Source organism: Amia ocellicauda, chromosome 2, assembly GCF_036373705.1.
Source record: "Amia ocellicauda isolate fAmiCal2 chromosome 2, fAmiCal2.hap1, whole genome shotgun sequence".
In the NCBI taxonomy this organism is placed as follows: domain Eukaryota; kingdom Metazoa; phylum Chordata; class Actinopteri; order Amiiformes; family Amiidae; genus Amia; species Amia ocellicauda.
This window is the reverse complement of record NC_089851.1, coordinates 904,982-917,608: the sequence shown is the minus strand read 5'-3', so window position 1 is coordinate 917,608 and position 12,627 is coordinate 904,982. Positions and strand designations below refer to the sequence as shown.

Genomic DNA, 12,627 nt, shown 5'->3' with positions numbered 1-12,627 from the left:
CTTGAGGTTTTTCATCTAGTGTAAAACCACTGCCTTGAACACTAACCCACAGAACAGTTTATTTTACAAGAACAAATATGTACAAAGTTGAAATATGTAATGAGCATATATATAACCAGAGAATTCAAAACTAGAATCTAAAACTGGAAATTAAATATGAAATTCAACCTTCCAGACAACAAGAATGATCTGCTGAATTTAGGAGGGCCAATAAAACAATACCTTGAAAACGCATTACATATACATGTAACACATTAACTGATGGGTGAAATAAAAATTAAAAAACGCTCAATATCACAGAAGAGATAATCATTAAACAACAAAGTCCACGTAGGTGGGTGGTCACTGTTACCAACAAAGAGTGCTGCCCACCTCCCCCCGACCCCACCCCCACCCCCCGCCCCTAATAAAGGGCTCTGCTGAGCTCCACACCGCACTTTCCAGAGAGAGACACAGAGAGAGACACAAAGACAACCACTGAGACACTCTACAGGTAAGAGAGACGAGTCAGTCCTGCTTCTCCCGTGTGTTTTATATCTACAGTGATCAGCGGGAGAGGGGAGCAGACATGGTCCATCGGGTGCACAAGTTCCCCGCTGTAAAGGGCTGCCCTGCACCCTGCGCTTACTCTCCTCCTGTCTCTCCTTCCTCTAGGAGGCCGTCAACATGAGAGCTCTGATCACAGCCCTGCTCTGCGCCGCCCTCACGCTCAGTGCGCTGGCAGGTAAGGACTGCGCTCGGGACGCTGGGATAGGCGTTAATGTTCGTGTGCCTGGGAGGGTGGCAGGATAACTGGATGTCTGCACTGCTGAGACTGGAGCACAGTTTTCTGGGCACAGTCTGGGTGCACAGAAAATTCACTGCAATATGGGCTGAAGACTTTAACAGCATGCACTATAACTGTAAGTCTGCCAGACCAGCTCCCAGCACTGATTTAGAAATATCTGAACTGCATCTGACTATGGACATGAAAAGTCATGCCACTGCGATAAGTAAACGTTTGCGAATACTTGTTTTCTGTGTTGTTTGGGGTGGAGCTGTGCTGATGGAGTATGGATTAGTTGCTGGAGACAGCTGTCCTTGCTGTCCCAGTGTCTGTCTCTCTGTCACTCACCCTGTGTTCCCTCTGCTCTTCTCTTGCATTCACCGTGTTGTGCAGACGACGAACACGCAGGTCAGTGACCATATTTCTCTACCTTCTCAATGAACCGCAGTGGCAATAATGCTGAGAGAGACCCACTGGTTATTCAGCCAATTCCTGTATTGCCAGGGAAAATCACAGGGTCACAGCCTGTGTGTCTTAATTCAATGTAAGTTTGGTATTGTATGTAGCCAGTGTAATTCCTCATACACGTGACTCAGTTGAGTCATTTCCCACCTAAGGGAACACTGGCACGAGTGTCCTCACAGGGGGCACTTACTGAGGTTCAGTGTTGGATTTACTGTAATTAATCTGTACATTGTACTTGCTCAACTTTGTGTAACTTGTTCTTTGTTTTTGTGTTTTGTACAGCGCCTGGACAAAGCGGTGAGTGTTTTACTGTCCATTTCCCTCTTCCTGAAGGGCAGGGCTGATAATGGTGGGGACATTGAAGGGTTGTTTTAGGGAGGATGTGCTCCTGGGAACCTAAACTGGATGTTCCTGTAGACAGGGGAGAGAGAGCTCTCTTCACAAATAATATTTACTGATTCAGTTTTTCAAATATGTTTGTTTTCTACAATTCCACAACTCTTAATTTGAAACTTGAAAAATGTAAGAATAGCTGTGAATGGTTTTTGGCCGGTCAGTGTTGTATGTCTCACAGTAGGATCACATTCAGCATCTGCTGTACATGAGGCACCACATCACTAGTGCTGTATATTAAAGATATTGATGTTGCGTATGGAGAGACTATGGCCTCCTCTGTTTATACCATTGATACCTGCCAGTCTCAGCATGCACTTCTCTGTGGATAACTGTGTGCTCTCTCTCCTTGTCTCACCTTTATTGTCCAGGGGGTGAACATCCAGGTTAGTACTTATTCTACTGATTAATTAATCTATTCCTAATTCATACAGTTAGCTAAACCAAATCAAAACATTGACCCTACAGCACTGTAATGCCTAACAGAAGCTCTTCAAAGCCAAGGGTCTAAGACCCAAGTGTGGGGCAAAATATGAAGAAGATAGACAGGTCTGAAACAGGCAAGGGTCAAGTACCAGCAGACAGGGCAATATAGGAACTCCAGAATTCAAAATCAAGGGACAAGCAAGCCATCTAGAGATCAGGCAAACAGGTTACAGTAGGGAATCCAGAAATCAAGAACGAGAGAACAGGCAAAAAGGTCAAGCCACACAGAAAGGTAAATATGATAGAGAAAGGCTTGTGACTGTCACTTCAAGGCAGACAATACTTCACAATGAGGTGAGGGAACAAAGGGGATGTAATACACAGGGTAGAGGGGACAGGCAACTGTGGATTTGTGAGTCTGACTGTAAAGGGACTGAAATGAGAGGTGAGGGTAAAGTGACTGACTGCACATGGTGCTGTGGAAGGTCTGGGACTAGGGTTAGTATGCGGGTGATGACGGCCTCTGGTGGCGAACTATGGAAGTGTGGGACATGACAAACGCATAACAAAATGGGAAGTTGTACCCCATTGTGTTTTGATTTCTAAATGGTATGAAGTGGCTTTTAACAATAACTTAAACCACAGAGGGGTGCAGATTTGTACTTCCCGATTTAAGGGTGGGTAGAATTTTCAATGAGGTCTTGCCCTTAATCTGTTTCATCAACATTCACTTACATTATTTAGTGATTTGGTGATTATATATTCACTTTTCCCTTGTTTGTTTTTGTGTTGTCACAGCGCATGGACATGACGGTGAGTGTATTACTGTCTGTTTCGCTCTTCCTGAAGGGCACTGCTGATAATGGCGGGGAGGTTGAGGGATTGTTTTAAAGAGGATGTGCTCCTGTAGGTATGAACCCTGAGATACGTAGCAATCTTTCATATTTTGTAAGTCGTCCTAGATAAGGATGTCTGCTAAGAAATAAATATATAAATACATAAATAAGAATAATAATGGATACAAAAGGCATTTGGCCAGGCATTTGCAGAAGAATCACATTTAATCAATCAGTTTTCATTTGGTTTAGCCCGCTTTGCCCCCTTTGCCACAGAGTGCCTCACAGATTAAAACAACAACACAAGATAGTGATGAAGTTGCTGCTGTATAGGAGGCACTCAGCTCAGACTGGCAGCCCTGCTCTCACTGCTGACACTATGGCTTCCTCTGGCTCCACCAGTAATCACACTGAGCCCCCGCCAGCCCCGTCCAGCGTGCGCTTCTCTGTGGATAACTGTGTGCTCTCTCTCATTGCTTCCCTTTTTTCAACAGGGGGTGCACATCCAGGTTAGTACTTGTACAACTAATTAATTCATTAATCAATTGATACAGTCGACTTCTATGTAACTCTATTTTATCTTATTTCCTTGTTTGCACAGAACACGCACATACAGGTGAGAACTTTCCCCTCGGTCTCCTTCTTCCTGACCGGCAGTGTAGGTGAGGTTAGGAAGCTCTATTCTCTCTCATTGTTTCTTTTTGTCTCATTTCTTGTACAGGGGATGCACATCCAGGTTAGTGTGTTTCTTAAACGTGCATTTCAGTGTTTTATTCACTATAATGATTTAACCATTTAGGAAATCTAATGACTTTCTTAATTCCTTGTTGGCACAGGACACGGACACGCAGGTGAGAGCTTTCCCCTCGGTCTCCTTCTTCCTGACAGCGTTGTGGGTGATGTCTGATAGGGGGTTCAGTGCGGCTGTGCTGCTGTGGCTCCAGAAGGACCCAGTGCTGCTGCTCCATTATAGCGCCTTCTCTGGTTGTGCAGAGGGAAGATGTCTGTAACTAGGCCACCCCTTCTCTCAGTACAGTTTGCCTGTAATTGCTCAGGTCGTGTTTTATGTGCCAGTTTACTCTCCCAGTTCTCTTCATGCCTCCCATTTGAAACACTTCCTGATTCTCATTCACCATCACTGTCCCACAGGACACTTTCACTTGAATTAACAACATGTTATTAACCTACTGCAGCATCAGTATGACTGACCTTTGACCTTTTTATTTCTTTTCATTTACTTACAGAGGGTGATCATCCAGGTCAGTACTTGTACTAGAAGTGCATTTGCTTGTTTCATCCCCTACAGAAGAACCATATATGGAAAAGCATAGATTTGAAGACATGGCCCATATAAATTAGACTGTGATGGGAATACTTTAAACAATATATTTAAAATATCACAAACTTATATACAGTTGATGGACGAAAATATACATGGATAGGTGTATTATTCAAACACAGAAACAATCAAATTTATATTTCAAATTAATCACAAGCGTTTGTGTTAATTTGGAAAAATATATGGGCATTGAAATACATATATATATATATATATATATATATATATATATATATATATATATATATATATACGGGCCAAATACAACCCAGCTGAGAGTTTTAGCAATTGGTTTCTTGCCTGATTAGCCGGCACACATGCTCTGGCTGTGCAGTACGGTCGAATCGCCTGCCCACCGCTTCCACTGTGTGACTGACTGCTGCCAGGTGTAATGACAGCAGGGTTGATCAATAAGTAATTGTAATTGAAGCTACATGTAATTCATTACATTATTTTGAGCTGTTCAAGTTCAGTTTATCCAGCACGCACACATATGGATTTCAGATCACGCAGCCCAGTATTGAAAAGACTTGGACGCCCCTGGGCTAAACCAAATCAAAACATTGACCCTACAGCGCATAACAAAATGGGAAGTTGTACCCCATTGTGTTTTGATTTCTAAATGGTATGAAGTGGATTTTAACAATAACTTAAACCACAGAAGGGTACAGATTTGTACTTCCCGATTTAAGGGTGGGTATAAGTTTTAATGAGGTCTTGCCCTTAATATGTTTAATCAAAATTCACTTACATTATTTAGTGATTTGGTGATTATATATTCACTTTTCCCTTGTTTGTTTTTGTGTTGTCACAGCGCACGGACATGACGGTGAGTGTATTACTGTCTGTTTCGCTCTTCCTGAAGGGCACTGCTGATAATGGCGGGGAGGTTGAGGGATTGCTTTAAAGAGGATGTGCTCCTGTAGGTATGAACCCTGAGATACATAGCAATTGATACAAAGGCATTTGTCCAGTCTTGTACATTTTGGAGAAGAATCACATTTAGTTCAATCAATCAGTTTTTATTGCCCCCTTTGCCACAGAGTGCCTCACAGATTAAAACAACAACACAAGATAGTGATGAAGTTGCTGTTGTATAGGAGGCACCCAGCTCAGACTGGCAGCCCTGCTCTCACTGCTGACACTATGGCTTCCTCTGGCTCCACCAGTAATCACACTGAGCCCCCGCCAGCCCCGTCCAGCGTGCGCTTCTCTGTGGATAACTGTGTGCTCTCTCTCATTGCTTCCCTTTTTTCAACAGGGGGTGCACATCCAGGTTAGTACATGTACTACTAATTAGTTCATTAATCAATTCCTAATTGAATCAGTTGACTTCTATTTAACTCTATTTTATCTTATTTCCTTGTTGGCACAGAACACGGACACGGACACGGACACGGACATTCAGGTGAGCACTTTCCCCTCGGTCTCCTTCTTCCTGACCGGCGGTGTGGGTGAGGTTAGGAAGCTCTATTCTCTCTCATTGTTTCCTTTTTGTCTCATTTCTTGTACAGGGGATGCACATCCAGGTTAGTGTGTTTCTTAAACGTGCATTTCAGTGTTTTATTCACTATAATGATTTAACCATTTAGGAAATCTAATGACTTTCTTATTTCCTTGTTGGCACAGGACACGGACACGGGCATGCAGGTGAGAACTTTCCCCTCTGTCTCCTTCTTCCTCACCGGCAGTGTGGGTGATGTCAGGGCAGCTGGGGGGTTGATTCAATGCTGCTGTGGCTCCAGAATGACCCTGTGTAGCATGTGTAACAGCGCTGTCACAGCGCACCTCCTAGCACTCCACACCACTGCTGCCATCAGCCCGCTGGGCCAAAAGACCGGTCTCCCAATGGGGGTGTCACCCTAACTTGAGCACGTAATCCCTCTGAATTCAGTGGAGTGTATGAATCTCCCGCAGCGGGAGGCTCGTCTCTTGGCCCGGCGGATTTGTCGCTCTGTTGCTGGGAGCTGTGGTGCGGAGCGCTAGGACGTCCTGTTCACATCCTAGCAAGGCTGGGACCTGCAATGCTACACCCTGGGAGGGAAGCTGTCTGTAACTAGGTCACATCATTGACTACCAGTAGTGCGAGGAAAGTCCATACGATCAGAAGAAAATATGCTGTAATTGCTCAGCTCATGTTTTATGTGGCAGTTTACTCTCCCAATCCTCCTCATCCCTCCCATTTGAAACACTTCCTGTTACTCATTCACCATCGTTGTCCCACTTTAAAGGACACTTTTACTTTAATTAACGTGTTAACATTAACGTGCTGCATCTGAATGACTGACTTTTGACGCAGACTAGAAATGGATCTCAGTGTTTAATTCACTTTAATTACATCAGCTTTTTAAATTGTAATTTGACTTTTTTTTTCTTTGGTACAGGGCATGAACATAAAGGTAAGTCTTTCTCTCTCTCTTTCCCTCCATCTCCATCTCTTTTTAGCCTCCCCTCCCTCAGGTTAACATAGAATTAAAGTCTATCTTTCCATTGAAACTGCTTTCCTGAGACTATGACGACACTGATGCTGACTCCTCCCACTGGCTCACACACACCCCGCTCTCCTGCCCACCGGCAATCCACCCAAACATTGTCCCCTACCCCAACGAGTTCAATAACCAATCCTGTAGTCCATTTACGTTTTGAGAGGGGTCCTCCTCCACTACACGGATATTTGTTTTTGCATATTCATCCTTCGATTTTGTTTGTTTTTTACAGTGCACACAAAGTGAGTTGACACTTAACTTTTCAGTTATTTTATGCCACGCCTTGTGTTTGAGTGCATCAGTGCAAGTTTCAGAAAATGGCCTCACTAACTAGAATAGATTTTCTGTTACTCATCACTGTTTAAGATAAACGTCCGCCATGTTTTTTCTTGTCTTTAAATGTCTTACAATTCCCAGAATGCACTGCATGACTGACTAAATAAGACCAGTCTAAGGAACAGCCGTTTTATGCAAACGTTTTAGCTGAGTGTCTATCTTTAGTTTGACTTATAATTAGACTAAGACAAAGACTTAGTCTATGTTTGAGTAACTGGCCCCAGATCTTCTGCTGAGACTATGGTTTCCTCTGGTTATAGCAGGTCTCAGTATGCACTTCTGTGGTTAACTGTGTGCTCTCTCTCATTGCTTTCCCTGTTTTTCAGTGATATGTTGAATTAATAATGAAGGGAATCTGATTAAAATGTATTTATATTTGTACTTCCTAATTCTTCACAGGACATGGACACGCAGGTGAGAGCTTTCCCCTCGGGTTCCTTCTTCATTCACTTTAATTACATAACTTACATTTTTACTTAATTTGTTTGATTGTAATTCTACTTTTGAATTAATTTTTACAGGACATTTTCATAGAGGTTAGTGCTTCTCCGTCTCTTTCCCTCTTCCTGAAGGGCAGGGCTGATGGTGGGGAGGTTGCAGGGTTGTTTAAGAAGGATGTGGTCCTGTAGGTATGGGAAACATACTAATGGTAATAAAAGACATTTCTCCAGTCAGTCTTGTATATTTTGCAGAAGAATCACATTTAGTTGCTACTGTATATGAAGGACCCCAGCACAGACTTACAGCCCAGCTCTCACTGCTGTGGTAATTTCCCAGTTATGGAGAAACAGTTCAGAGTGTTGTCAGAAGCCACAGGGGGGATTGTAACTGGGGCACAAATGGGTTTGAAACTCTTGGTGAATTGCCTTGACTGCAGGTTAACTCCAGATGTGGACAAGCCCCGTCTCACTCCACTCCTCTGTTTGTGTGTTGTTCCACAGATATTGCCAGGGAGTGTGGGTGTCCAGTGGGCTGGGCCGGTTTCAAAGACCATTGCTTTGAATATGTAGAGGAGAAGAAGGCCTGGATTGATGCAGAGGTAATGAGCATGGCAGGAATTGAAAGGCATAAACATTATACATCCTGTCCCCAAGCTTGAGGGATGAGGAATGAGAGTAACACAGACATTGTGAAAAAATGAACACAGACCTGAGCATCAAACTCAACTCAAGTAGTCAAATACCTGTAAAGTCTTATAAATAGGCAGCAAAAGCGTTCAGTTATCACAGGCGCTGAACTGAACTGAGGAAGTGAAGTACTCTGATGTCTACTCCTCCATAAACCACGACACACAACAAGAACAACCAATGCAGTCTCTGGGTTCACAGTAATAACCACCAGAATAACGATGATGATGATGATGATGATAATAATAATAGCAATGACACAGAAATGAAAGTGCTGAAGCTCTTTGAGAGAGCAGGCAGAATACAGAGTCCAACTGGGTCACATGGTCTGCTGCCATTTGTAAACCGACTCCAATTCACGCACAAAACAATAATAATCCATTTTGATATGTATCATCAGCACCTTTTAATTTAATTGCATCGTGTCTGGAGAACATTTTGACAATCTCTCCCTCTCTCCCTCTCTGTCTCTCTTCCTCTCTCCCATTCTCTCTCTCTCTGCCCAGCTGCACTGCCAGAAACTGGGTGGAAACCTGGCCTCTGTGCACACTCCAGCGGAAAACACCTTCCTGCTGGCTCAGATCGACCAACACCACAACGAAACTGACACTCCCAAAGTCTGGCTGGGCGGCTCCGATGCACACAAGGTAAAGTGCACCTGCGGTGTGAACTGAGCTGGGGAGGGACAGGATAGTCTGGGGGTCTCCAACCAGAAACAGGGTTAGTTAGTACAGAACCCCAGTCTGACTGATGCACTGCAGAGCTGAAGAGGCACTCCACACATCTATCCTGGAGGCCCCTCGGTGTCTCCACACATCTGTTCTGGTGACCCCTTGGTCTCTCCACACATCTGTCCTAGAGGCCCCTCGGTCTCTCCATACATCTGACCTGGAGGCCTCTTGGCAAAGATGAGTGGGGCTGTGTCCTCAAGTGTGGAGGTGTGTTTACCAGCCAAGACATCCAGTTCAGAAACTTACAAGGATCACCCAGGCACAGTTCATGCATGGCCATTTTCTTCCCTTGTTGACAGAAATACAAGACAAACCGAACGATTCAACGGACAATATGAGTTTGAATGCCACGTGACATGTTAAATGACTTTCATAAGAAACATAAGAAAGTTTTACAAACGAGATGAAGCCCTTCGCCCCATCATGCTCGTTTGGTGACCATTAATAACTAAGTGATCAAGGATCCTATCCAGTCTGTTTTTGAATGATCCCAAATTGTCTCTTCAGCCACATCGCTGGGGAGTTTGTTCAGATTGTGACGCCTCTCTGTGTGAAGAAGTGTCTCCTGTTTTCTGTCTTGAATGCCTTGAAGCCCAATTTCCATTTGTGTCCCCCGGGTGCGTGTGTCCCTGCTGATCTGGAAAAGCTCCTCTGGTTTGATGTGGTCGATGCCTTTCATGATTTTGAAGACTTGAATCAAATTTAATTTCATCTGCCAGGTGTCGGCCCACAACTGAATATTATCTAAGTGCCTTTGAATAGCCTGTGCTGCCGAGATTGTATCTGCTGAGCCACCTATTTTAGTATCATCTGCAAATTTGACAGGTTTGCTAACTATCCCAGAGTCCAGATCATTAATATAGATTAGAAGAAGCACAGGCCCTAGTACTGATCCCTGTGGAACTCCACTAACAACCTCACTCCAGTTAGAAGCAACTCCTCTAATCGACACCCTCTGTTTCCTAGACATCAACCAGTTCATAATCCATCTACTTACATTACCCTGAATGCCTACAGCTTCCAATTAGAGGATCAGTCTTTGGTGTGAAACCTTATCAAAAGCTTTTTGAAAATCTAAATATGTATCTACAGCTGCAGTTGAGTGTTCAAAGAACTCTCACACTATATTGTCCCTCTGACATTACATTAACCTGCTAACACCCCCCCTCCCCTGTATCTCACGTCTATAGGAGGGAGTGTGGCTGTGGAATGACGGTACACCGTTGGTCTACACCAACTGGAACCATGGGCAACCCGACGATGAGGCTGGACTGGCCCACTGTCTGGAAATGAACGTCGGAGGTATGGCACCTTTTCCCAGCTCTCCTGGGCTGTAGTGGAGATGAAGGGCTAGACGGGGCAGCTGGGGTCCCTGACGTAGGCAGTGTGGTGCAGAGATAGAGCGTGCAACTCTGGGTCATGCCTGCACATGCTCTGTGGCTCCCAGAAGAGGAGGGGTGGGAGGATCTGACTGCACACGCTTAACACACACGTGAAGTCTTTATGCCCGATCAAAGGCTCCTCTCTCTTCTCCGGCATGCTGCTCGGAGACCGGCGCTATAATGCAGAGTAATGCCACAGTAATGCACCAGGGGTGAGATAGATTTGAACATAGCCGATGATCCTCTTGTGTGCTTTTCCACTTCCTTGCACATTTGGTCATGTTCTCTTTGCCTTTTGCTCGTAGATTCCTATCCCCTGATGGTAGCATTTTCCTGTTTTCTTTCTGCAGAGGCCGAAGGCTGGAGTGACCACACCTGCCATGAAGCCATGCCATTTTTCTGCCGTACAGAGAGGCACCAGAGACACTAGTGACAACGTGGCTTCAGTGGGAGATTGAAGAACCCTGGCATTCAATCACCTGCACACATGTATGCGTTGCTACAACTTGAGGAAATCAAGTTGGAATACCTGTAATTGCCTTTCAATTGAAAGCTCCTAATCTTCAATAAACTAAGTATTCCCCATATCTGAGCTGTGCTGTGTCTGGATTGTGCTGTGTGTGAGCTGTGCTGTGTCTGGATTGTGCTGTGTCTGGATTGTGCTGTGTGTGAGCTGTGCTGTGTCTGGATTGTGCTGTGTCTGGGCTGTGCTGTGTGTGAGCTGTGCTGTGTCTTGATTGTGCTGTGTCTGGGCTGTGCTGTGTGTGGGCTGTGCTGTGTGTGAGCTGTGCTGTGTCTGGGCTGTGCTGTGTCTGCGCTGTGCTGTGTGTGAGCTGTGCTGTGTCTGGGTTGTGCTGTGTGTGAGCTGTGCTGTGTGTGAGCTGTGCTGTGTCTGGATTGTGCTGTGTCTGGGCTGTGGTGTGTGTGAGCTGTGCTGTGTCTGGGCTTTGCTGTGTCTGGGCTTTGCTGTGTCTGTGCTGTGCTGTGTCTGGGCTGTGCTGTGTGTGAGCTGTGCTGTGTCTGGATTGTGCTGTGTCTGGGCTGTGCTGAGTGTGAGCTGTGCTGTGTCTGGGCTGTGCTGTGTCTGTGCTGTGCTGTGTGTGAGCTGTGCTGTGTCTGTGCTGTGCTGTGTGTGAGCTGTGCTGTGTCTGGGCTGTGCTGTGTGTGAGCTGTGCTGTGTGTGAGCTGTGCTGTGTGTGAGCTGTGCTGTGTCTGGGCTGTGCTGTGTCTGTGCTGTGCTGTGTGTGAGCTGTGCTGTGTCTGTGCTGTGCTGTGTGTGAGCTGTGCTGTGTCTGGGCTGTGCTGTGTGTGAGCTGTGCTGTGTGTGAGCTGTGCTGTGTGTGAGCTGTGCTGTGTCTGGGCTGTGCTGTGTGTGAGCTGTGCTGTGTATGAGCTGTGCTGTGTGTGAGCTGTGCTGTGTCTGGGCTGGTGTGGTTGAGATCGAGCAGTGTGCACTTTGCCCTCTCCATGGCAGATGTGTATCCAGTCCTTTTACAATATGATATTCATATTTAACTTAACTAACTTTCACTATTTTTCATTAGATCAAAATTAAAATATAAATTAAAACCTGCAAATGAAAAGACAAACATTAAGTAGTTATCATTCATCACATTGTCAGAAAAGAGAATCTGAATCTGTTATGGTCAGTCAACCCCAAAAAGTACAAGAAAGTGAAAATTAATCTCTGGGGGTCCACGGCTTAGGGCCCAGGCCTAATGGCTGCCTCCCCTCCAGGCAGTGTAGTTATTACAGCAGCAAGGAGATCAGAAAGTTCTTTATCGGTGCTGCTGGCTGTGCTCTTCCTCTGGAGGAGGCCTCTCGCCGGCCATCGGGGGTTGGACTTAGGGTGGCGATGACTCGTCAGACCTTGGGTGTGGATGCCCCGTTGGCCCTCTGTGGTGAGGTGCCTCTGGGATGGGTTGTGCCTCATCAGACTTCCATGGTGGGGGACGAGGTGCCTCGTTGGACCCTCAGTGGGGGCTGTTGCTGGAAGACAAGAGGGCAGTCGTGCTCAGATACTGGTCATGCAGTGCAGGACATTTAAAGGCTAAGACAGAGGGGGCATCTCTTACATTGGCTGGAAGATCGTTCCACAGCTTCGGGGCCCTATAACTGAATGCTCGACCACCTGTGGTTTTCTTGTGTATTTTAGGGAGCACTAAGTAACCGGCTTCCTGGGATCTCAGTGGCCGACCTGGAGTGTATTCGATAAGGAGATCTTTTAGGTAGGGAGGTGCCAGTCCCTTTAGTGCTTTAAATGTTATTAAGAGAACTTTAAAGTCTATCCTGTAGCGCACGGGCAGCCAGTGAAGAGAAGCCAATACTGGAGTGATGTGT

General features: G+C 45.4%; 1 protein-coding gene across 6 annotated transcripts; it reads left to right on the top strand.

Annotated features, from left to right (window-relative positions):
* The first annotated feature begins 407 nt into the window (after positions 1 to 407).
* Positions 408 to 10,874, top strand: LOC136761037 (lactose-binding lectin l-2). Of its 6 annotated transcripts, XM_066716132.1 has the most exons (23): positions 408 to 493; positions 655 to 724; positions 1,160 to 1,174; positions 1,514 to 1,528; positions 1,996 to 2,010; positions 2,849 to 2,863; positions 3,381 to 3,395; positions 3,488 to 3,502; positions 3,608 to 3,622; positions 3,723 to 3,737; positions 4,131 to 4,145; positions 5,040 to 5,054; positions 5,487 to 5,501; positions 5,601 to 5,633; positions 5,740 to 5,754; positions 5,855 to 5,875; positions 6,610 to 6,624; positions 7,447 to 7,461; positions 7,569 to 7,583; positions 7,989 to 8,086; positions 8,681 to 8,821; positions 10,096 to 10,207; positions 10,638 to 10,874. In XM_066716132.1, exons 2-23 carry the CDS (start codon positions 667 to 669, stop codon positions 10,715 to 10,717), a joined length of 768 nt encoding a protein of 255 aa, XP_066572229.1. In that variant the 5' UTR covers positions 408 to 493; positions 655 to 666; the 3' UTR covers positions 10,718 to 10,874. The 6 variants fall into 6 exon arrangements, with proteins under 6 accessions (XP_066572229.1, XP_066572233.1, XP_066572232.1 ...); XM_066716136.1 differs by lacking the exon at positions 1,996 to 2,010; XM_066716135.1 differs by lacking the exon at positions 3,488 to 3,502.
* Positions 10,875 to 12,627: the final 1,753 nt, after the last annotated feature.